Genomic DNA, 26,090 nt, shown 5'->3' on the forward strand with positions numbered 1-26,090 from the left:
CAATTAATGATTTCCTAAAGACAACTGAAATTGTCTATAATAAGGATACAATGCGTACATGAAATGCACTTCATTTTTTTTACCCAATAAGCTGGATTTTAATTGTGGAACTTGTGTTGAAATTATGGAAGAATTTAAGCAATTTGAATAGCAATAAATGCTTTAACCAGACCTATGTATTTTTTTTTCTGTTGGGGATTCTTTGTAACCCATGACATTTTTGATCTTGTAGTTTCCTGTGGCTTGATTATAAATGCACCTTACTGTATTTGTTTCGGGGGCTTGCCCATGCAAACCCATCATAAATTTTGGAGACTGAATTATTCTGGTATCCTGCTTGAGTCAAGAATGAACTTCCATTGTTCCCCTGAGGCCAAGTGAGAAGAGCCCAAACCTGTATATTATAATCAAAAGGACGATGAATTTAGAAGGTCTTCAATACTCTTATCAATCAATAAGTAAAAGAATTTCTCCCCTCATGACATTGCTGCCAACCCAATGGTCTTCTGCTGCACTGAGCTGATTGATGAAATGCTGAAATATGAAATGGAAGCAAATAATTATGAGATAGAATTACTCCATAAGCCTGCTGGTCCAGAGTGGATATTTTCCAATGTTTCTGCTTTCTCATTGCAATCAGTCAGAACTTAACATCAACATCAGCGTTGCTGGTTTCTTTTGAGTTGGGGAAATATAATTATCAGCAAGGCAGCTTCCAATACATGTCTTGTTTCTCCACGCCTACCAAAGGGAAACTTTGTAAGTAAAAGTTTTACAATCACTGGAGTTTTCTGTGCAATGCTGTCCATAGCATCAAAAGCTAAGATTTTGTCAGCCCTTCAAGATAGCCAGGACAAGAAGCTCAAACCGTGACTAAGACTATTTTTATTGTAAAGTGTAACAGAATCTTGCAACTCTGAAAGAGCACTTCCCCTCTTGCTTTACTTTCCAGGAAACTAGGAAGGGTCCCTTCTGAAAAGATTTCCACATGCCTTTTTCTTCTGTAGGCTGAGATATCTTTTGCATGATGGTTATCTAATCTGCAGCTCTTCCTCCTGACTCCCAAGGCCATTCTCACATGCCATTACAGAGAGCTAACAAGAGGGGCATCACAACGTTGCAATACACATCGTCTCTTGTGTACTTAACTATGATGTGGCAATGACAAATGAAAAGGTCAGAGGTCTCGTCATAATGCATGCTTCATAATTCCTCCCTGCCCAGCTCTCTCTCCAAAATGTCCATTGGCCCAAAGCCACAATTCTATTTCTCAGTGGCTAGATATTTTAAAGAGAAAAAAGAGTAAATAAAACGCAAACTTTGTGTCTATATCCAGTATGTACTGATCCAACCAAGCTATAATCCCTGACCTTTCTAAAGCAAGTACTTATTTGTGAACCCCTAAACACACAAACACAAATATGTTTCTGCTTCAGATTTTTTCTTCCAATAATGCATGCATTCATTTTCTCTCTCCAGGGACAAATTGTGTTTAGTCTAGGATATGGACAAAAATAAACAAGAGTCTTTTATGGATTTAAGTATTAAATTTTTCCACATTAACTACAAAAAGTTAGTATATACTGTAGCTATTAGCTCACTGTGTTTCTATCCTTCAAGATAGCTCTCTGATGCTTTTTCATTGACAGGTAGAAATCTTTTTGTTCCAGAGGTGAACAATATGTTTTGCAAACATGAGAACAAAGCTTTGTAGCATGTCCAATCTGATTATAACTTTACAAATTGTTGTTGGGTATTTTGTGTCCTTTTAACTCCAGTTAAGCAAACAGGCTCAGTTCTTGGTTTATTCATTCAACTTCAATCTGTCGAACTACAGGTATACTGTGTTGCTCAAAGTTTCACATAGCCTATTTTGACAGGTTTACACTGCAATCCTAGACAAGTTTTTTTTTAAAATTAAGCCTGGTTAAACACAAAGGAAATGAAACCCGAGTAGTGAATATGCGATTGCAGCCTTCAGATGTGTTATGGCTCTAAACTGTAAAGCACATTTGCTACCACTTTTAATCTGTTTTCTATCAGGTGGCACAAAACTTCAGATTCAAAAGAAAAAAAAAGGGGGGGAGATAAACCAAGCTACAGCATAAATCAGCGCTACATTAAGGAGATGAGGGGGGCCATTCTTATCCCTGCCTACACTGGAGAACCGCATGGCCTGTAAATCCCTACTGTAAACATCCTATTATTTTGGGATAGTTATAATACAGTGGTGGCGAACCTATGGCATGCATGCCAGAGGCAGCACTCGGAGCTCTCTCTGTGGGCACGTGTGCTGTCGCCACAGCCCTGCCTCCCCCCGTGGCCCCCTCTTACTAGCAGCCCCCCCAGAGGTGTAGCCTCCAGGTGTGGCCCGTTCGGAACAGCGCAGCCAAGGGCAGGGATAAGACTCTGTCCTCGCCCCATCGTGTGCAGATGCTGCTGCAGGGCACGGGCAGAGGGCCTGGCTGCCATGGTGCTGCTGGGCTGCCTGGGGAATCTGCAGCAGGCCGTAGAGGCAGTGGGTGGTGCTGCGGGTGGGCGGACGGGCCAGGGGGCAGGTCAAGGGTGGGGGGCGGAGCGGGGGCAGAGGCGGGGGGTGGGAGAGAGCGGGGAGGTTTTTGGGCACTCGGTCTCTAAAAGGTTCGCCATCACTGTTATTATATATAGGCAAAAGGAAAATATCTAATAAATGTTAGCAGTTTTATAAAATATATTCAAAAACCTGTGATTTTATAAAAATAGGTACGGTAATTATTTTACAAGACTTTTAGGAAAAAAAGAAGCCCCAAGTTTTATATCAACCAGTCCATACATTCTACTTAAATGGGAGGTTTTTCTCCTTTCTTTAAATACTACTTTAAATACTTTCTACCATGCAGAACATGTGTAAGTACAAAAAGTATAAATTTTACTTGGGTCTTGTGTTGTGTGCTGAAAAATCCAGGAAAAAAAATCTTTACTTAAATGGCTTTTTCTCAAAAAATTTTAATATTACTTACTGAGATATTCAACATATAGATGTATAAATGTACTTTTTCATTAAAATTAAACATTTACCCCTTTAAATTGAGAAATAAGTAACACTTTCTATAAAGATAGGTAAAATTCTCTAAAGCAAGACATGATAAATATATTACAGTGTCACATTAAAATATTAAAATAAATTACTGTATTTCAAAACAGGGAAACTAGGATACATTGCCTGAAAAAATTCTCTTCTAATCAATATATATACCATCTACTGTACACTGACATTAAGACAAATGATATACTCACAATATTCTACTAAAAAAAGTGAATTGCAATGTACTACATACATCCGCCTTTTGACCATATGAGTGTGAAGAGGAATTCTTAAAGGTGCATTACAATTATGCAACAAACTATGAAACATTATGAACCTTTATTTTCCCTTAAGATACTTATTAAAATCTTCTATTCCAAAAAACAGGCTTCTGTTTGCAAGGGACTACATAAGGTGCATGCTTTGTTCTCCCAAACCAAGGTGCTGATTTTGAAGAAGAAAACTATTTTCAAATTCTTCCATGGGATTCTTTCAAAGCTCAAAGTCACAACTTTTCCTTTGCAGAAATCCATCAGTCTCTCATGTCCATCTCACCTGCATTGTCAATCAACCTCAGCAAGCCCTTCCAGGGCCTCACTGCTGATTTCTTCCATTCACCAAAGGTTTTTTCCCCCCTCTCTTTCAGAGACATATTCCAGTAACAGAAAAAGGACTGCCCGAATAGGAGGCCGAAGGATTCGTTTTTATAGCTCCTCATCTTCACTGTGGCTGTTGTCTCGTGTATTTATAATACCTTGGAATCAGGAAAGAAAAAACAGCTGACATGTTCTGAAGCTGACATGCTACTCAATTTCTTTTAAACCTCGGCTCCTATACTATTCCTTTGAAGCTTTGTATTAGTATTTCTATTTAGGAGAGAACTTTTCAATCAAGAGTGACATCACATGCACTAACAAAGGCCTGTGAAAATATGATTTGCTTTGTGTACTAACAAGTCACACTGTCTCCTGCAGAAGGGAAGATGTCTTGAATCTATGGTGTTTTTTATCCTAGATTTCTGGGAAAGATGTTTTGGGGGCACTGATTGAGAGCATGAGAAACTACCATGTCAAGGGAATCCTAAATTTAACTCAGTGGAAAGAATAATCTGTTGGTTTTGTTTTTCCTGCTATCTTTTATTAGAGCAATAAACCACACTGGTAATAATGGAAACACACAATAGAAGCTCACCATAGTTCAGTACAATTCTTTGTAGGTCTCTCAGTCCAGGGGTCCCCAACCTGTGGGTAATGGCCCATTACGGGGCCACGGCCTATCAGCCACTGGACTGCATGAGTGGCTGGCCGGTGCGTGTGTGTGTGTGTGTGTGTGTGTGTGTGTGCACACGCTCAGCCCCATTCGCACGAGTGTTGCCGCAAGCATTGTGGGCGTTCACGGCCCCACTTGCATGAGCGTCGCAAGCGTTCATGGCCTCATTCGTGGAAACATTGTGGGTGTTCGCAGCCCACTCATGCAAGCGCTCACAGCCCCATTCGTGCGAGCAATGGGTGTTCTACAAAAACCATTCCTTCTTTCACCCCTCCCCCTGCTCTGGGCTGAAAGGTTGGGGAACTCCGTCTTAGTCTACAGGGATTTATTACATTATACAGCCAAAGCTCAGCAATATTTATGCAATTTCTGTGTTCATCTTTAGGATGTCATTGATAGAAAATAAAAACATCCTTAAATGAAAATTCATTCAATGCTCTTAATAGCTTCCAAGCCTAGACAGAAAAGTTAAATTCTCCCACCACATCAAATTTCCCGTATTTCATGAAGCATGCCTGAATTAAACAGCCTGTCCATGAAATAAGCAGAAGCATAGAAAATTAAGCTACTGTATTAGTTCTCTAAAACACCAGCTGCCTTCGATCCTCCTTCAACTGACACCTAATCTCTGGACTTGCTTTCTTCTTCCTTGCTGTCCAGTCATTTTTCTTCCTGTGTTATATCTTTGAGACTGTGAATCTAAAAACTCTCACCGGTACGGAGAATCTTTTTTTTTAACTAAATAACAACTTTTTACTTAATGTTTGGACAATGATGGCGCCCTACCTGAATTGAAAGCTGTTAAGTTATTCCATAGCATCACTAAAGGTCAAATGGCAAGTGGCCTTATCATCTTTACTCTGAAGACCTTCTGGAGAAGTTTGTAGAGGTGGAGTTATAAAGCCTCTGTACTGCTTACTTGACTTTGTTAATTTCTTAAATTCATTAGCCAAGGAAATGCCTTTTCTTTTATCATCTCGGCCTGCCTGCCCAGAAGAAAAAAGGAAAAAAAGAAGGATCTCAAAAGAAATCGTCAAATGTGATTTATACACATAAATATTGAAAAAAATACCTTTATGAAGAACATGACTCATTACATTACTATTAATAATAATATGAAACTACATAATTTTCTATTTTCTCTTTCCCTAATAAAGCTTTCTGTAAGATGCATAATGAACCCAATTCATACCTATTAATTATCCAAAGAAGATTAAAAATAATTAATTTAAAAAGAAGTGAAGAAATATGTGTGTCTGCCAATTTTACTTTCAGATAGGTATTATGTGTTGGGTTTCTTCTTATTTAATCCATTTCTAATGATGCATAACTGTGAAACAGCAAAACATTTTCAGAGCTGTACATCATACTATATGCTGTTACCTAAAATCCAAACTTTGATCTCTTTAATTATTTACTTACTTGTACTTGTTCCTTAAGTTTAAGAATAAATTTACCAGCTCCTTTCCATTTGTTCTGAACCTGAAACACACATTCTTGGTCCAAAAGGATCCTCTGACATGTTTTGGGTGTGGAACATCTCTTGTTTGCTGCCTCTTTTGATACTTCTTCCAAAAGGACGTAATCACTTGGGTTAGGATTGTTCAAAATACTGTAAGAGTATTTGGCTTTGCATAAAGTCTGTAAAAGAAAACAAGTTGGAAGCCAATGAGCTTCCCTCAATTTATGAGTGTCAGTCTTACCAGGTAAACCAGATTGGACTCATAAACAAATGAGCTAATTCTACTATGTTGTAAAGCTACATGGACAGAATTATGCATGTCTGAAAGTACAAACCTGCCCCCATTTCCCTTACAATCTGAGATACTATTCTGAGCCTCTTGCCTCACTCATCCTCTAGCTGCGGACTATGTTGTAATATAATAATAATAATAATAATAATAATAATAACAACAACAACAACAACAACAACAACAACAACAACAACAACAACAACTGTACTACCATCAAACATCCACATCTGCCTATCCCAGGTCCTGGGTAAGGACTCGATAGGTAGACAAAATGCCAAATCCAGTCTGAACATCTGGCTGACTGTGCAATGATCCATGATAATAATAATAATAAAGTTGGAAGGGACCTTGGAAGTCATCGAGTCCAACCCCCTGATCAGGCAGGAAACCCTATACCATTTCGGACAAATGGCTGTCCAGTCTCTTCTTAAAACCTTCCAGTGTTGGAGCATTCACCGCTTCTGGAGGCAGGTTGTTCCACTGTTTAATTGTTCTAATCTAATCTGTCTCTAATCTAACCATTTTCTTGCCAGCATTTTTTGGTCCAATCTTCCAAGGTCCTTCCAACATACTATCCCCATGGAGCAAGTCAACACTCAACCAACTGTACTCTGGTGATCTGAATTAGACACTTCCATACTACCCATTAAACATGCCTTTGAATGATATTCTATGCTTCCGCTGAACACCAGTGTGAATCTTAGCTAGGCGCTAGGAGCAAAACAATTTGCTCTACCTGCTGGATTACATCCTGGGCTGTGCTGAAGCAAGGAGCCTTGATGACTGTCCGAGGTTGCTCAGGGGAAACATCATGAACTTGAACAAAGAAACTATCATCTTCAGAGACTGCGAGGGCATCATCTTTTTCCTCTTGACAGGGATTCCTTGTATTTAAACTCTAGAAAAAAATATTTTAAATATTAAGAGCATCTAGGTTTTCAGAGTAGAGCCATATCACTTAAGAACCACAGAAACTGCTCCCTCAAATCTCTTCTCCCTTCTTTATGAGGGGGGTATCTTTGGTGCTCTCTGAGCTTGGCTGTTTTCTTGCAGACGTTTCATTACCCAAACTAGGTAACCTCATCAGTGCTAGTGATGAGATAGACTAGCATTGATGATGTTACCTAGTTTGGGTAATGAAATGTCTGCAAGAAAACAATCAAGCTCAGAAAGCACCAAAGATAACACCACCACCCGCCGCAAAAAAGGCATCCTAGATCCTAATAAACAGTGAAGAGTATGAGTCTGCATACACATATTAAAATAGAGAGGAAAAGTGCAGAATCAATCATGTCCTTACTGAGATTACTATAAGATTAAAAGGAAATTTGAGAGTATACTTCTCTCTTCAGTGGTGACCAATTATGTATCAACATGGGATGTTTTTAAATAACTGGAAAGGCTCAGATCATAGCAAAAAAAAATGCTTTTAGTTTTTATTCCATGCTGTAATGCACATCTCCAGGGCAGAAAAAAGAATCTTAGAATGCAAAATAACATCTTGAGAACAACTTCGCATATTTAATTTAAGTGCTTTCATTAAGAGTGCATAACAAATCCAGCTTCTTTACAAGGCTGGAATCTTCTGTACAAATGCCAAGAATAAATTCCAGCCAGCCACACATGCTGTTTTTGTCACTCCACCGGCTCCCCAATACTATCAGCAATAGATGTCAAGGCAAACAGACTCACTTCCTCGCGCATTTTAAAGATAATTCTTCCGACATAGCCTTCCTCTGGGAACCAGCTGTTCAAGAGCTGGACAAGCTCTTCCTCAGGGCCAAGTACCCTCTGGAACGGTGGTTTCCTGTACTCATTTCTGTCTTTAGATATAAAGCATTTCTCCTCCATCAAAAAATAGTCAGTGGGATAGTTTCCAATACCGTTTGCATTAGCCAAAATCTAAAACAGAACCATGGGGATAATTAAAATGGCAAAGGAACTTGAAAGTTCAATACTAAATAATCTCACATATATGAATACATATGAATGAATTACTCAGAGGGTCTTTTGTAGAGTTTTGTACGATGTAATACAACTGATTATTTTAAAAGAAGCAAATGCTTTTGGATCCTATATTTTGTTCAATCTGTCTTGCCAAAATATTTATTCAGCAGCCCAAGATAGTAGAATGGAAGAGCAATCTCCCAATCAGTTGAAGGATTTTCTACTTATGAATTTGGCACTTTTAGCTTTGGCTCCAGATGGGAAAATACATGACAAGCCAAAGTCCTACGATGAAGCCAATTTGTCTGGCTGTGAGGGACATCTCATTTCTTACACCAAACGTATCCTCCAAGCACACTTTAGGGATACAAAGAATTATATTGCTGCCATCACCCCAGTTATTTTTTTTTCCTTTAGGATCTCAGTATTTCTGTTGCCCTAAAACGGGTCTTCAAACTTGGCCCTTTTATGACTTGTGGACTTCAATTCCCAGAATTCCTCAGCCAGCATGCCTGGCTGAGGAATTCTGGGAGTTGAAGTCCACAAGTCATAAAAGGGCCAAGTTTGAAGACCCCTGCCCTAAAAGCTTGCATCACTTTTTAGTATCACAGAATAATTGACAATCAAACGTTCACAAAACCTTTTTGGCAGCTCTGTAGTATAGGCAGTGATGTGTTTTTCCCCCAAAGATGCTTCGTTTATATGATTTATCTGATTCATATTAATTTCTAGACGACTGATTACAATGACTGCAGTTCTAATGAGCGAGGGGGTGGGCAGGAAAAGATCTGCCTGAAACCTATTTAATTGATTATAAATTTATTCAATTTATATTTTTCCTCACTCACCAGACAACTGCAGCATGTCAGCTCTATGAAATTGAGTTTGAAGACAATTAGTGGCCATGATGTGTTCCAGGTACATTTTTACCTAATGAACTTCTGGCTGAACATTTCTCTATGTCAAGATAATAAACTAGTCTTTGATGTTAAAGAGGGAGAGGGAGGAAAAAAGAATATATGCAAAAACCATTTTCTGACTGGAGATTGGAGGATGTGACTGGAGAAGAGAGAAGGAGGACAACTACTAACACCATTCATACATGTGTAACATTTTCAACTTAATTTCATCAGTGCAAACACAATTTCTTCATAATTACTGGAGAGGACAAAACAAACTTCAGCATTTATTTTTGCCTCATAAGCTCAATGCTGTTCTAGGGGGGAAAAGATGAATTGTTAATTGACAATTAACAATTAACAATTCAAGGCAATCAAGAAGACTCTTGGGGCTTTTCAGTTATACTAAGGATTTTTGCCAAAGAAATTGTCACATTTTTTTCACATTTTTTTCACTACTGTGAAGACAACGAATCACTATGCAGGGCTTGAGTGCATAATGAGTAGAACAAGTGAAAGAAATCAAATCAATTTTTTGGGGGGGTGGGTTGCTCAAATCAGCATACAGATGAAAGAGCAGAACTCCAAAGCCTGTCGTAACCACCATTTGTTCAGCACTGTTGTAACTTCAAATGGTCCTTGAGCGAATGAAGGTTGAGAACCGTCTGTGGTATTGGCTACATGCCTCTTAATATTTTAAGAATTCAAGTGACTTATTTCATGCAAAACTTACTTCATGCAAAAGCTGAGCTACTGTAGTTCCTTGCCTTACAGGAAAAATTGTGAATGGTTCTGGACCTGGAACGCCATGTATGGTGACTCTGTACACTGCAGCTGCTCTCCATTCTGTTGTGCTGAATTGCTGTCCAAAATACACACACCAAAATAGTATCAATCAGAATAGAGCTGGAAAGGACCTTGGAGATCTTCTAATCCAACCCCCTACTTAAGCAGGAGACCCTATACCAGATGTCCTCAACCTTGGCAACTTTAAGCTGGCTGAGAAATTCTGGGAGTTGAAGTCCACAAGTCTTAAAGTTGCCAAGGTTGAGGATCCCTGCCCTATACCATTTCAGACAGGTGGTTGTCTAATCTTTTCTTAAAAATCTCCAGTGAGGAAGCACTTACAACTTCTGAAGGCAAGCTGTTCCACTGATTAATTGTTCTTAGTAAATAGTAAATAGAACCTGCTTCTGTATATTGTAATATATTGCACTCAACTAGTATCAGTGCTAGACATTGCTTAATAGCACATTCTAATTTCATAAGGCCCAATTCATACATCAGGACAGATTTCTCTAGGCAAATTCTAGGTACAATGCAGAGAAAGAGAGACTCAAGAATGGGTCTGGGTGGGACAACTCGCCACGGCCAACTCTCCCCGAGACACTTCACCATGGGACAAGAGTTACACTGATATTGAAGAAATGAAGGAATAGAATCATTAAAGAAAGGATGCCAAAGGAGGGACAAAATGAAATGTGACTGAAAAAAAATGAGTTATTGAATTGTCCTGTGGCGAGTAAACCCATGGCAAGTTGGTCATGTGAGTCAGAATTCATGATAAAGTAAGCTATGATTCAACATTATTAAAAATAAGTAAGATAAAAAATAGTCAGAAAGACTAAATTAACCGAATTAATTCAAATGAGTAAAACTGAATAATTTGTTATATGGAGAATTGGGTAATGCTTAGGAAACTGGAGAAATACAATTGCCTGTGTAACAATGTATAAACACTAGAAAAAATAAACTATAGTTGCCATAGTTTCTTATGAACTGAGGAATGATCAAAACAGAAGTTAAGAATTAATCAAATTATTAGATTGTAAGCAAGTGCTTATCTCTCAAGTTCAAAAAAGTCAGAATTAAGCCTACTTAACATTGGGTGACCTCTATTTCTAACTTTACTTTTCCAAAAAAGCAATAAAATTAAAAGAAATAGACTTTATATACACAGAGTTTAACCCAGTTAATCAGCAAGTCATACAGAAGAATTATATGTAGAATCATAATATGGTCACATTCTATCTCCTAAACAAAAAATCATTTATGGAATCACTATCAAACTACTAATTCAAGGCATATCATAGAATTTTATGATCCAGTGCTGTCTGATATAGTTCAATTTTTAAATTAAAATTAATGAGCCAATATATTCTTGTACAGAAAAAAATATATGTGCAACATTAGAAAGGCTGACAGAATGCTGATGAACCTCTGGTGTTGGTAGCTGATATTCAAATAGGTTAAAAGCCACAGTTCTAAAAGAAAGAGAGCAAGACTCAGTATGTATAATGGAAATACAGTTTGTGTGAATGTTATTAGTAGGCAATTAAGATTAGCTTTGGCAGAAAGAAAGAAAGAAAGAAAGAAAGAAAGAAAGAAAGAAAGAAAGAAAGAAAGAAAGAAAGAAAGAAAGAAAGAAAGAAAGAAAGAAAGAAAGAAAGAAAGAAAGAAAGAAAGATCCATAGATGCCAAGGCTATTCTGTTGGTTGTATAGGAATAGATTGAGCATCGTAAATTTAATTGTCTACTTAGATTTTGGTACTACCTATAGCTCGTACCTAGCTATGTAAAACTGTTAAAATTTTAACTAGAAATATAGTGCTAAATATATTTTAGTTAATTACCCAAGAAGTAGGTACAGCAATCAAACAAGAACTTTCTTCCATTCTTCGGCTGTTAATAAACAAACTGGAGATTTCTAATGCTTCATTATGCAGGTTTCGTAATTGGAGATGTCTGTAACCTTAAAGAATTTATAATTGGAAATTGCAGGAAAAAAACAATGAAACAGAGTGTATTCTTAAATATACAGTGTATATCACAATCAAGTAAATGAAAAAATAATGTCCTCTACTCTATCCAAGTTGTTTTTCAAAGGGCTCATCTTGAAAAAGATTCATTATAAAAAGAGTATTCTCTTATCAAAGACAAATAAAGAAATTCAGAGTGGAATCAATGGCTGCCCATTAAGTTAAGTTACCTATTCACTTGTATGGCATAAATGGCTAAATACTGCACAAATACTGTAGACTATGCGGGGTAAGTTCCTCTAAAACAGAGTTGAGTGATGACAGGTAGCATCTGTTAAGATATTTTGGAATTAATTGTTAGGATATTTTGGAAATAGGCTATTTCAATGTACAATTAAGAGGGTCAGCATGTTATGAAACATGCACACAGACTAATTGGTGTACATACTAGAAAGGAACTCTTCTGCAGTCTAAGAATTCCCACCACTTCAGCAGTCTTCTGAAACTGAACATCTTCTAAACAATTCATCTCTGAATAGCTAAATATCCTCTTTCTTTGTTGCCTCCAGGGTCCCTTCCAGCTTTATTCTATTCTTCTTCTCAATATGCAATAGAGGCAGCTGTGCAGTCAGGAATGAACCAAAGACTTACCCTAGCACTTAAATCTTATAAATTAGATAAGTTAAAAAACTTTATATTTTATATGTAAAGAATACACACGAAGTCCAAATCAAAAGCCATTTCCCACGCATCAAGAGATATTGCTATTTATATTTCTCTCTCATAAGGCATTAAAATAAAATCTGCATGTGCTGCACCATCATTTTTAGTGCTAACGACAATCTGAATTTGTGATCAAACATTATTTTTCCTACAAGTAGAATTATAAGGTAGGAAAATGCTGAAGGCACGTCACTTATTTTTAATAAAATATCTCAGCAAAGCATGCAAAGAGAGTAGAGCCCAGCCAGTAGTATCTGCATGCATTTTCTTCTTCACCATTAGGCAGCAACTGCTAAGCAACGTAGTCTGGGCTTTGCATCCAAGCATTACCTTACCTCTCTTTAAAGCTTTCAGAGGAATTATTCTCTGAGCCATCACAGTTGAGGAATTGTTTTCAACAACGGCAAAACGAAGGAATACTAGATCCTCAAAGTGAATCCGGAAAAGGAACTGTTCATTCCACATGGGATTTAGAGTATTGCGATGAATCGGTTTGGTGCGGAAATGACAGCTATCCAGAGGTATCCCAAGCACATCAAGTTCAATGCACGGGCTTCCTGTGCTGTTGCTGGGACAAACATTTTGTCCGGACACAATCTGACACATAAAAAAAAAATAGAAGTTCATACGTTTTTTTATTCTCAAACTGAAGAGTTCAGGAACTTCCAAACCAAAAAAAAAAAATGCCTACAATGATTAAAGCTTGATTTCAGAGAATCATTAAGAGGAAGCAGAAATATATCTATACGTAAACACAACTATAATAACAGTCTTGTTATTTACTGCTAGCTTATTCTAATCTAAACAGTATCTGCTTCTGGGAAAACACCTGAGTGGAAAATTGCTGCATATATATATAAATGGTCTGTAAATGGTTCCCATACGTGTGCGGTTCTTATCACATCAAAGCTCACTGTGAAAGTTTTATGACACCATTTGCTCCTATACTCAATTGTATGGGAGTGTTGATTGGTTGCTTTTGACTTTCAAACAAGGTGCACTTACTGTTAGTGAATAAATAGCCGGTTCTATATTGTCAAAATCTCGTTCTAAAGGACAAAACTGCTGATATTTGGGGCAGTTCTTATTCCAATAAACAGGTGGCTTCAGAACATATCCACAGCCTCCGTTGGCTTCGAACATTGCTGCATTCAAATGCAGGGGAAGATCTATGGATACAGCATCCCAAATATTACAAATTACTATACCTAACTTTCAAAATAAAGCATATTAAAAACAGTTCAGAAAAATATTTCTGCAAAATTGCAATGGTAAAATATGCACATTAATCTTGATTCCTTCCAGTGTGACCACACATTTAACTTATATACATACATACATACGTAGATACATACCATAATACATAAAATAAAATTAAAAGCAACAGATTTTTATTAATCTATTTAGAAAGTGTGTATGTTATACACTTCTTTAATGGCTCCATAAAATTTATTACAGATCCATTCATAGGTCCATTATTGAAAAAAAAATGATTATAATGTTTATGGAAGAATTCCTTCTTGAAGAAACAAAAATAACAAAAGTTAGCTTATGACAACTTTCTCAAAACTGATTTTTCTTCAAAATTTAAATTGGTTTGAACTCAAGCATTAATCTGAAGATTTAAGACTGTCATAAAATATACAATAGTGTAATAAGTCTGGAAACTCTATACCATAGGTACATCTATATAAAAATTATGATTTTTATTTTGTTTTGTATTGTTAAAATCTTAAAAGCTCCCTTAAGGTTCAACCATCAAGTAGCATATAAGAAAACTTAAACAAAAGCAAAGCTAAGAAGAGAAATGAAATGCTGATTTAGAATATAAACAGATTTGTACAGGTGAAAGCATTTATTTAACTAATCTTTACAAACCAGTATCAATACTTCACCTTAAAAATGTTTGGCAGAACTAGAAGAATTTATTTAGGAAATGCTAATCTGCACAGTGCCTTGATTATCCTAGCCTTCCCACCAGTTTGCATGCAAAATTGCAAACTTCTTAATCAAAAGCCACTTCTAACACTCATTTTACCAAGATTCTTCTTTAATAATGTGCAACTGATGATATGTAAAAACAGTAATAGCTGTTCTATTGAATATATTTTTGCAAAGTCAAAAGGATTTGTTTGGTGCAAATACATAGGATTATTATATACATTTCTCTGTTGAGTGATGATACAGAAATATGTTTTTCTCATAAATGTCACCATGCTACATTGCAAATATGGAAATTGAACTCCGCCACCCATACTGGGAATAGAACAGACATCTTAAGTTGTTTCTTTAGTGGTGTATTTTTCCATTGGATACTTTGGCTGCCCTCCATGCTTCCTGCCTCCCAACTCCCATTTAACACTGAGCTAGCAATAGCCAGCTTCAGAAAGCATTTGTGGCAGACTTATGGAAAAGCGTATTGGGCTTACAGTGCAATGAATATATCTCACAAGCTGGAAGGATTCAGCTGCAGCCACAGCAGGAAGAAGAGGAATCTGTGAAACCACTTTTTTCTTTCTTTCATTGAACTTGATAGTCTTTGTTTTAACTACACAGTACAGGTAGTCCTTGACTTACAACAGTTCATTTGGTGACCGTTCAAAGTTAGAACTGCTCTCAAAGAAGTGACTTAATAACCATTTTCCACGTTTGCAGCATCCCCATGATCGGGTGATCAGAATTCAGATGCTTGGTATGCAGGTTCGTATCTATGACCGTTGCAGTGTCATGTGATCACCTTTTGTGACCTTCTGACAAACGAAGTCAATGGGGAAGCCAGAATCACTTAACACAGAGGTCCCCAATCTTTTGGGCACCAGGGACCGGTTCCGTGGAGAGAGGTTTTTCCACGGACCGGAGAGTGTGTGGTTTTGTGTGCTGCCTGCATCCCACGGATGGGGCTTGGCTTGTTTGTGTGGACCGGTTGCTGGCATGCCGTGGCCCGGTACCGGTCCGCGGACCAGGGGTTGGGGACCTCTGACTTAACAAATTGGGTTACTAAGTTATCAGCTGCAGTCAATCTCTTAACAGCTGAGGCAAGAAAGGCCGTACTGTGGGGCAAAACTCACTTAACAAATGCCTCACTTAACAATAGAAATTTTGGGTTCAACGGTGGTCGTAAGTTGAGGATTGTCTGTACAATCATGTAAGACCAGAAAGACACTTCAGCACAAATCTAGGAAGAATCAGAGAGCCCATACCATCCGTCTGGTAGTTCAGTGCCACTAGCTGTACTCCATGGAGCCAGAATAGAAGGGGATGAGGGTTGGAGGAGTCGATGCGGGTTGCTGCCGGATAGGTTCTCAGTAGCTGGCAGTTGGTATGCTGTATCAGTTTCTGAGAATATCGCCTGCACAAGCGCTTGGCAGCATTTTCATTCAAGGAAGAAATGTGGTAGCACCTCGGCGTCCTTATTATAGAACTCAGAGAAGTTGTGGGAAGAGGGGAAGAGGTTTCTTCCCAGGTCTGCCGTACACTATCAGAGGTTCCTAGAAAATAATTGATACCTTCAAATGACATTTTCCAAATGTTAAGTTATGACATTTACCTGGTGTTGCACTCATCTAGAAAAATATATTAATAGGAAATAAATGCACAATTCTTTAAAATCATGATGATAACCCAAGATATAATTGGCAGGACAGTAAGGAATTTTTGTGTCATGACCACTTTTCTTGAAAACTTTGTTCCCCAAAGGAAACCACATTTTAAGAAATAAAATTATAGCTTAACTCTTCAGAAATGATAAATGCTGCAGAATATATTCTTCAGAAAAACATATCCAACGTTATGCATTTTCTATTCTTTATTTGTGCTTAAATTAATCTGATTTGTGGCTGATTTATTATCTCATAAATTAAAAGCAGTAGCAGTGCATGCATAATCAAACATTTCAACAGAAAAGAATGAATCCTGGCACATGCATAAATCCTGGTGTAGATTAACAACTTAACATTCATAATTTAAATCTAAAAAATAGAAAACAGATGTTACCATATTCTTTTTCTTTCCTTTGGAACAAGTCTATACATCAATATACCTTAACTGCTACTACACATAGTTATACAACACTTAACAAATATTAAGCAGGGCTTCCTCCTTAACTATAGCTAGTATTAGATCAGAAAAACCTATTTGATTATACAGGAAGGAAACAAAATAGAAGGTTGAAATCCAAGGAACAGGTATTATCAATCTCTTATGGCTAAAAGATTGGCACAATTACATCAGCATTTTGGCTCCCTCTTGGAAATTAAATCTTTCTAACTGCACTGTCATTTCCTTACAAATAATTGCATTAGATAGAACTGGAAAGCTTTTTTCCAGTATTACCATTCCAGTATTACCATTTCTTAGAAATTTAAAGTAAGCAGGGACAACATGTTTAAATTTACTCCATATTGCATTTTCACTGTCATATTCTCAGAAACAATCCTATTTAAATCACTGCTGCTACTGCTTTTTAAAAACACAGCACATTCATCTTTAGTTTATAAAACATTTTTATAAAAAAAATTTCTTTGCCTAGAAAGATAGCTTTAAGATGCCTAGAAACCAGGAGACTGTGAGTTCTAGTCCCATCTTAGGTGTGAAAGTGGCTGGGTGACCTGAGTCCAGTAACTCTCTATCAGACCAACTCACCTCCAGTGTTGTTGTTTTTGTGGGGAAAATAGGAGGAGGAAGAAGTATTAGGTATGTTTGCCACCTTCTTATAAAAATAATAAAGGTGGGATGTAAATTAGTTAACTAATTAAAAATAATTATACTGATATTTCCAGTGGCCCAACAGAGGTCTAATTCAGTTTCCAGTGTCCCAAAGGTGTTTTTTTCCCCCCAATAAGTTAACCGAAAAAGTCCAGTTGTCTTTTGAAAAAAAGCACCTTTGGGATTTCCACTTTTTTAATTTGTAGAAGATTACTTCTAATCTTCTACCAGGTCTACTGCTGGTAGAGAATCCTTCCATATGATGAGCACTGCCCATACAGAGTCACACATTTAATTTATAACAAGTAATTGAGGTATGTGTGTTGAGTTATGGAGCCTTCTCTGGAATTGATCTAAGAATTCTGACAGTACCTTTTCCAGATGCTTTTGCAAGTATGGTTGTCTCCCCTGGGCTCAGCCTTCCTGGACTGTTGCCAAAAATGGACTTCCGGCTCTTTCTTTCCTTCCCTCGGCTAGAACCAGATGGATTTAAAGTCGACAAGCCTTTTCCCATAAAAATATAATAAATAGATGGAGAGAAAAATGAGTGTGAACACATTTGATCATTTCTCAGCTTTTGAAATTTCAGCTGAGTTTTGTCAGGTTATACATCGAAGGGGCCATATGGACTCTTAATGATTTATCAACTGGTCTGCTAATTAGTGTATCGGTTATTTCAGAAATGTTATGGCTTGGATTCTAACTTTCATTTGTGGATTTCTGGTTGCAAAACTGCATTATTTATATCTCTACACGGCTCTTTGATAAATACCATCAAAACGGAATTCTGCAAGGTTTGGAAATTCTCTGGAACATAAATGGCGAAGATTTAATTTGGGGAAGAAAAATACAACAGTACAGATTGTTTTTCACTTTTCCTTATTTCCCCGTGAACTAGGTGACAGACATATACTGGCCTGTCTGTATGGGCCCACATGCTTGACATATTGTCAGGTATTTGGCTGTAAATAATTTTTGGAGGATCAACTTCTCTAAAGGAAAAAAAAATGACAAAAATGAAACAGGTAGAGAAACTTTTTATAAGCCAAAAAGTTTTAAAACTGTAATACAGAGATACAAAATAATCTTTATTTCCATACACAGCATTATGAGATCATTCATCTTTTCTTTAAAATTTCTACAATGTTATTTTATTCTTGCCATAGGCCTTTTTTCCCCTCCCACCCTATCCATTATGGAATGCCTGATGGCCCATTTAGTGCAACTTGTCTATTCTTACTCTGCTCCAATTTCCTGTTTGTGCTCCTATCCCAATATAACCCCTCTTTTTTAGTTCCCTTGTTGGACTACAACCAAATGTCTACTGAAAGGAATACTTGTGCATATCTGTGCATGAGCTCTGGGGTACAGAGTGGAAAAAGCAATGCCTAGAAAGAATGCTTCTTGCAAAGGAAGAGAGAGAGAGAGAGAATCTCTCTCTCTCTCTGAGAGAGAGAGAGAGAGAGAAGAAGAAGAAGAAGAAGAAGAAGAAGAAGAAGAAGAAGAAGAAGAAGAAGAAGAAGAAGAAGAAGAAGAAGAAGAAGAAGAAGAAGAAGAAGAAGAAGAAGAAGAAGAAGAAGAAGAAGAAGAAGAAGAAGAAGAAGAAGAAGAAGAAGAAGAAGAAGAAGAAGAAGAAGAAGAAGAAGAATCAACGCAAATGAAGTAAATAGTCAAAGGCAGTCAGGACAATGTACTTACCAGGGAATTTTACAGCCTGACAGTAAATGACAAGATCGGAGAGTTCTGGTGCTATTTGTCTACTTTCTTTTTTATTTTGGGAAAGATAAAATTCTTCACTCAGTTCCATATCATAAACCTACATCAAATCAAATAAACTTTCATTATAGTCATAGATCAACATAAAATCTTGGGATAAAATTATTTAAAAGAAGCAGAACATTTTAAATCTATCTATCTATCTATCTATCTATCTATCTATCTATCTATCTATCTATCTATCTATCTATCTATCTATCTATCTATCTATCTGAATAAAAGATGGAAATCTAAAAGCTAGAAGACACCAAATATACTTACATTTCACACACATATATATTTATTATATATTGTACACACATATATAAACACATATATACTCTATATACACATACATACACAAATATATGGTAAAAAATAAAAATATGTGGCTATATCTATCAAATTACAAAGCACCCTAATGTGACAAACTAGGTGCATACCAAATGTAGTTTATTAAACTGCTCACCAAGCACAAGACAGAATTCATCAACCCCCCAAATGTTGAGTGCTGTTACAATCCACTTTTGAGTTCAATTAATCAAAAGGGATTTAGCTAAACTTAATGCAACAGAAAAGACCAACCAGCAGCAACAAAAGCATGAGAATCAAGCATTTTAAATAGATCAAAAGTGCAAGTTTACACACAATGTCTTAGAACCTTGAAATTCTAAAATTGGAAGTTTGGAGTTTACTTCTAGAATCTATGGTTCACGTTTTACATCCTGAAACATTCTTCATTAGGTGCAACAAGAAATAATGGCAGGTCAAAATATTTTAAATTTGCTTCTAAATGAGACCAACTGTGAAAAATACATCACAAATAAAAAGAGGGCTTTATGTATTATGATGAAGATATTACAGCTAGCTATTTATGTTTTCTTCTAATCACTTTTACCTTTGTGTCGAAAATTTAAGAATAACCATATTATAGAACTCACTTCTAATGTCCCTTTCAAGTACTGACAAAGTTGTTTGTTGATCACAAAAGTTATAATATATTGACTTATCTTTAAAAAGCTTGTTTTTTTTAAAAAAAATAGTTGCTTAATAAATCCCAGCTCCCGCCTAACCCTTCTTTAGGATAGATAGAAGTTTGGAAGAAAAAGCTAAATACTACCTTTCCTTTACAGCTGCACACGGTGCTATCAGCCTTTTTAATTCTCTTGGCACTTTCTTCACCAAATTCAAACTGAAGCTTATCAATCGTTAATTTACTCTCAGGTCGGTCTTCCAAAATGTTATCTGGAAAGCAAGTAATATCTGATTGAAGTTTCTGAAAGGGAAATTTTATTTCAAGTGAATGTTTTGGGATGGTATTATCTGAATAGAGATTAACCAGCCAAATAATGTTTCTTTCTCTAATACTATTCTGTTGAGTCAGAATAATATCCTGTTGTAACCGAGTTCAGCAACCAACATTTCCTTAAAGAAAGAAAGCAGATTTTTCCAGTTATATATCTGTGCATTACAGGTAGTCCTCAACTTACAACCACAATTGAGCCCAAAATATCTGTTGTTAAGTTATTTGTTAAGTGAGTTTTACCCCATTGTATAACCTTTCTTTCCTTAGTTGTTAAGTCAATCACTACAGTTTTAAGTTAGTAATATGGTTGTTAAATGAACTGGTTTCCCTACTGACTTTGCTTGTCAAAAGGTTGCAAAAGGTGATCACATGACCTTGGGACACAGCAACGGTCATAAGTATGAACCAGTTGCCAAGCATCTGAATTTTGATCACATGATCATGGGTAAAGTTGGGGCTTACAATATTTGCCGGGATTGTAAATGTAAAAAATGGTCATAAGTCACTGTTTTCAGTGCTGTTGTAACTTTGAACGGTCACTAAAGGAACTGTTGTTAAGTTGAGGACAACCTGTAATATATTACATTAAAACTGCCCAAGTTACTGTATATGGACAAAAGCAATCTGATGCAATTTTCCAAAAACTTAAGTATTTTAAATAATTGTTGCACGGCAATGTACATAGCCACACTATTCAAGCATTTACTGGAGAGCTAAAAGGGAGGCACGTGAAAAGGAACTGAGGTGCTTATTAACACACATATTCATTCATTCATTCATTCATTCCCTCATTCAAATTGTATTGCATACTTTAAATCATATATGTGCCCCAAAATCTATTTTACTTTCAACATGTATAAGAAAAAGTGCAATATCTGCAAATATTATAAGCTCCAAAGCAGGAAAAGAAAATTAATGAAATATACAGTTGAACTTAAGTGTTATGTGAAAATGCATTCAAAGCACACATTCTAAATTGCTTGGAAATGCAGAGATGTAATTCATGCAGTTAAAATGTTTGATCAAGGGGTTTTACCTTCCTGGCTGTTAGCAGCAGGAGAAGCATTAAGGACATCAGCTATGAAAACAGTCAGAAAAGAAATAAAAGTAAAGGGAATTGACAGATAAATGAACATAACATTCAGACTAGATAGAATTATCATACTGACACAAACACTTGAAAAACTGCTTCAGGAAAACCTCAGTAGAAATACTTTATAAAAGAGAACACGAAGGCAAAGCAATTGGCCTTCGTATCCAAAGCTGTCGGAAAATCAGAGAAGAATTGACTTCTTAGTATAAGTATTTAGCAAAGATGGGAATCAGGTAAGAGATTAACACAACAGTCTTATACACACTTTCATGACAATGACTGGATGCAATGGAGCTTACTACTTCCATGTAAAAATGCACAGAAATTGTGATGTTAATTTATCAAACAGGTACTTTAATCATATTAGCCACAGAAGAGTCTACCTGGGATGAATCAGCAGGTTCTTTACATCATGCAAGAAAATAACCAACAACATATTAATATTTGCTTTTGCAACTTATTAGTTAAATTGTGTATTCTAATTTAACTTGTTTAATCATATTCAACTGAATCAGCTCTCAATGAGGGGTACTATCTAAGCATTGAGCTCATGGCAGAACACTGAAATTAGAAATGACTGTTAGTTGTCTTAATCACAGGATACCTTTGGGGATTTTTGTTCAGTGTTTTGGCCTTGTCATTATCATCTAAATTAAAGCCTTCAATGTGATATACACGAATGTCTGGAAATGTTATCCTGAGGAGCTTTCAATAATAAAGATTTATTTAACTAAGATTTAAATGAAATGTATATGGACTGACATGTCATACAATTATTTTCCCAGTACTTTACACAAACTAAGTATCTCTATTATCAAAAGCGGATATTAGGGAATATTTTAAATCACTCCACCTGAACCAGCAATCTTCCAGGAATTATCTAGGAATTACATAAACTGATTGCTTAATTTCAAAAAGATAAGTTGGGTTAGTACCAGCAATGTTTGCTAGATTGAGGGTTAAAAAATTCCATAACGCTGTCAAGAAAACTATAGAGGTATCCATGAAGTCACCAATTCAACTTGATTTAAAAGATTTGCATTCGCTGTATCAGAACACACCAATCTCTGGGAGGCTGAAGAGATTCTATGGATTATGGTCAGCCAGATAGATGTTCAAACTGCTTTGGCATTTTGGTCTACCTACTGAGTCCCTTCCAAGAACCTGGACTATTACTACTACTACTACTACTACTACTACTACTACTACTACTACTACTACTACTACTATAGATTGTATTGAGAGACTGTACTGTATTTTGACATGGGTTTATTTTATTTGTTCCTTGACCCAGGGATTTCAAGAATAGTGACCATGTTTCCCCCAAAATAAGACCGGGTCTTATATTAATTTTTGCTCCAAAAGATGCATATTCCAGTTAGGTCTTTTGGGGGAAATACGGAACTAAATGCATCTGTCTGGCTGACGATCTTAACTGGGGCTTGTATTTGGGGTGGGCCTTATATTACGAGAGTCCTGAAAAATCATACTAGGGCTTATTTTCCGGTTGGCTCTTATTTCCGGGGCAACATGTTATGACCAAAACTTTGACCTTGTCATAAATCTGAAAAATGCAGCATTACATGCAAGTGTGTTCATTTACCATCAGACAAGGACTCATAGTCATAATCATATTCATCTTCTTCATCCTCCTCTTCTTCGTTAGCAGTGGAAAGATTTCCCACATTGCTACCATTGCTTGCCTGAGCCTGCATGTATGCCAGCTGATGAGCCTGCAGCATCAAATCAGATTTTTAAAGTGAGACTGTATATTCAGTTAGAAAATAACAACAGGTCCTCTATCTTCATCCTCCACCACCCAGTTATATGCCACCTTTCTTATATTCCCATTTATCCATGAAAATCTATACCACCTCCTACTTCCTACTAGATTACTCTTTCCATTGAGCTATCAATAAGGCCTTACTAGACATATAGGCCTCCATCCACTTGGAATAACATTTAAATTTATTTAACAGAGGAGGTCAGCTACAAAAATATTGGTACCATGGTGGTGCAGGGGTTAGAATGCAGTATTGCAGGCTAACTCTGCCCACTGCCAGGAGTTCAGTCTTGAATAGAATAGAGCTGGAAGGGACCTTGGAGGTCTTCCAGTCCAGCCCCCTGCTCGAGCAGGAGAACCTACACCATTTCAGACAAGTGACTGTCTAGTCTCTTTTTAAAAACCTCCACTGATGGAGCACCCACAATTTCTGAAGGCAAGCTGTTCCACTAGTTAATTGTCCTCACTGTTAGGAAGTTTCTCCTTAATTCCAGGTTGCTTCTCTCTTTGGTCAGTTTCCAATCATTGTTTCTTGTCTTGCCCTCTGGTGCTTTGGAGAACAGTTTGGCGCCCTCTTCTTTGGGGCAGCCTCTCAAACACTGGAATACTGCTATTGTGTCGCCCGTTTCTTCTTTTCTTTAGACTAACCAAACCCAAGTCCTGCAGCCGTTCTTCATATGTTTTAGTCTCCAGGCCTTTGATCATTTTAGTGGCTCTTCTCTGAACTTTTTCCAAGGTCTCAATATCTTTTTTGTACAATGGTGATCAAAATTGGTTGCAGTATTCCAGGTGTGGTCTTACTAGGGTTTCATAAAGCGGTACTAATACTTCACGTGATCTCGATTCTATGCCTCTGTTTATACAACCCGGGATTGTATTAGCTTTTTTGGCTGCTGCTGCACATTGCTGGCTCACAGTCAAGTGATCGTCCACTAGGACTCCAAAGTCCCTTTCACAGTTGCTGTTTTTGAGCCAGGTCTTGCCTAATCTGTACTTAAACCTTTGATTTTTGCTGCCTAAATGTAAAACTTTGCTTTTCTCCAAATTAAAACTCATTTTGTTGGATAGGGCCCATTGTTCAAGTTTGTCAAGGTATTTTTCGATCCTGAGCTTGTCTTCTGGGGTGTTGACTATTCCTGCCAGTTTGGTGTCATCTGCAGATTTGATGAGCTCCCCTTATATTCCCTCATCTAAGTCATTAATGAAGATGTTGAAGAGTACTGGGCCTAAGACAGAGCTTTGTGGTACCCCACTGCTTACTTCTCTCCATGTGGATGTAGATGTCTTGACCGGCTCAAGGTTGACTCAGCCTTCCATCCTTCCGATGTTGATAAAATGGGGACCCAGATTGTTGGGGGCAATATGCTGACTTTGTAAACAGCTTAGAGAGAGCTGTGGAGCACTATGAAGCGGTATATAAGTCTATGTGCTAGTGCTATTGCTATTGCTATTCCATGCAGAGACTAGCTATCTCTAATGATATGAATGTAAGCTATTTATACAGCCTGAATCTTCTCCTGCAACAGTAAGCATGTCTTTTTTTTCTCATTAAAGAAACACTAGAACAAAACATTCCATGCCAAGATGTAGTATACAAATAAACCTCTCCCTTTGGGCATCTATGTATTCCGATCTTCATGCAAAATATCTTCATTACATAAGATATGCATTTGCTTTGATCATTTGCTTTGATATTTAGCACAAAATGGTTAGATATACCATAACTTAAAGGAATGTGGGAGTTTTGTTTTTGTTTTCAATGAACAACATCTTACTCAGTCATAAAACTCAGATCTGTAGCTCATCCAGGTTCATTTAAACCATTTTCATAAATTGTGGCTTTAAGATACCTTCTTTGGAACTGGTAGTTAATATTAATAACTGTTTGTTAAGTTTAGATATGTCAAGTTGTGGCTGCTAAATGGAAAAGCTTTTAAAACCTTCCTCTACACCAGACAAGTGTAGCTTGTTTACACTACCTTTGCAGAGGTGGCATTTGCTGTCTGTTGCTGTCTTCTCAATTCTGTTTGTATGCATTTGTTCGTAAGCTTGGTCTTTTACAGCCAGAAATAGCCCCTTGGTCTCTTTCTTCAATGTTCCTGCTCTTACCCATTGCCAGGTCTTGTTATCTGCCTCGGCTGCTATTTTCTTTATGTACTGGCCACATAATACTTTGTCTTGCCATGTCTCATTTCTATTCTTCATTTGATCTTTATTGTAGAACATTTCGTCTCTTAGGTATTCAGTAAACTTTCATGCTTCAAAACAACTTTTTCACTGCCTTTCAGATATTCTTCCAATGCTTTTTTCTTTCTTCTTCAAATTATTATTACTATGGTTGGTCCACAGACAGCCAGATGTTTAGACTGGATTTTCCACCTATCATGTCATGAAGTAGGTAGATATTGTTGTTTGATGGTGATAAAGGTATAGTTGCAAGAAGTTAGTGGCTCCAAATAAAACTGCCTTTTATTTCCTTAAATTCAAATTTTATTCTTAAAACATTGTGACGCCCAAAGTGGAATATCTGTAGTCAATTTAAAACTTACCTTTTGTTTTAATATATCCACTGGAGTTTGATGTGCTTTGAGCTTCTTATTTTTAAGCAGAATCTTTCTTCTTAATTGATGGGGAGAAGGTAACAATGGGTCATCAGAAAAGTCAGTTTCAAATAAAAATTTAGTTACCAGTTTATCCCCAAATGAATTCTGGAATATCAACATAATAAAAGATATTAGTTCTGAATGATGTTATTAATCCCGCTCAGACAATCAAATTTTGATTCTAATAAACCAGGATATGTATAAGCTTTATATACCTGCATTATATACCTGCATTTTGGCCCCCTCAGAGAGGGCGCGCAACTTGGGTGTCCTCCTGGATCCACGGCTGACACTGGAAGATCATGTGTCGGCCGTGACCAGGGGGGCGTTTTATCAGGTTCGCCTGATCCACCAGTTGCGCCCTTTTCTGGACCGGGACGCTCTGCGCACAGTCACTCAGGCTCTCGTCACCTCCCGCCTGGACTACTGTA

At 37.0% G+C, this 26,090-nt stretch overlaps 1 protein-coding gene across 1 annotated transcript in view; it reads right to left on the bottom strand.

Moving 5' to 3' along the window:
* Positions 1–2,994: 2,994 nt before the first annotated feature.
* Positions 2,995–26,090, bottom strand: part of PLCE1 (phospholipase C epsilon 1) — a 133,719-nt gene continuing 110,623 nt past the window's right edge. The window contains exons 18-33 of the mRNA XM_015822694.2: positions 25,606–25,764; positions 22,877–23,006; positions 21,217–21,258; positions 19,995–20,119; positions 18,818–18,935; positions 17,492–17,623; positions 15,616–15,903; positions 13,421–13,584; positions 12,751–13,012; positions 11,567–11,685; positions 9,667–9,795; positions 7,780–7,989; positions 6,824–6,985; positions 5,756–5,974; positions 5,120–5,319; positions 2,995–3,818 (exon numbers count right to left, since the gene is read on the bottom strand). Coding sequence (XP_015678180.2) covers positions 5,140–5,319; positions 5,756–5,974; positions 6,824–6,985; positions 7,780–7,989; positions 9,667–9,795; positions 11,567–11,685; positions 12,751–13,012; positions 13,421–13,584; positions 15,616–15,903; positions 17,492–17,623; positions 18,818–18,935; positions 19,995–20,119; positions 21,217–21,258; positions 22,877–23,006; positions 25,606–25,764 — 2,439 coding nt within the window. The 3' untranslated portion in view covers positions 2,995–3,818; positions 5,120–5,139. The remainder of the gene's footprint in view (positions 3,819–5,119; positions 5,320–5,755; positions 5,975–6,823; positions 6,986–7,779; positions 7,990–9,666; positions 9,796–11,566; positions 11,686–12,750; positions 13,013–13,420; positions 13,585–15,615; positions 15,904–17,491; positions 17,624–18,817; positions 18,936–19,994; positions 20,120–21,216; positions 21,259–22,876; positions 23,007–25,605; positions 25,765–26,090) is intronic.

Source organism: Protobothrops mucrosquamatus, unplaced genomic scaffold (assembly GCF_001527695.2).
Source record: "Protobothrops mucrosquamatus isolate PMUCROS unplaced genomic scaffold, P.Mucros_1.0 scaffold1644, whole genome shotgun sequence".
In the NCBI taxonomy this organism is placed as follows: domain Eukaryota; kingdom Metazoa; phylum Chordata; class Lepidosauria; order Squamata; family Viperidae; genus Protobothrops; species Protobothrops mucrosquamatus.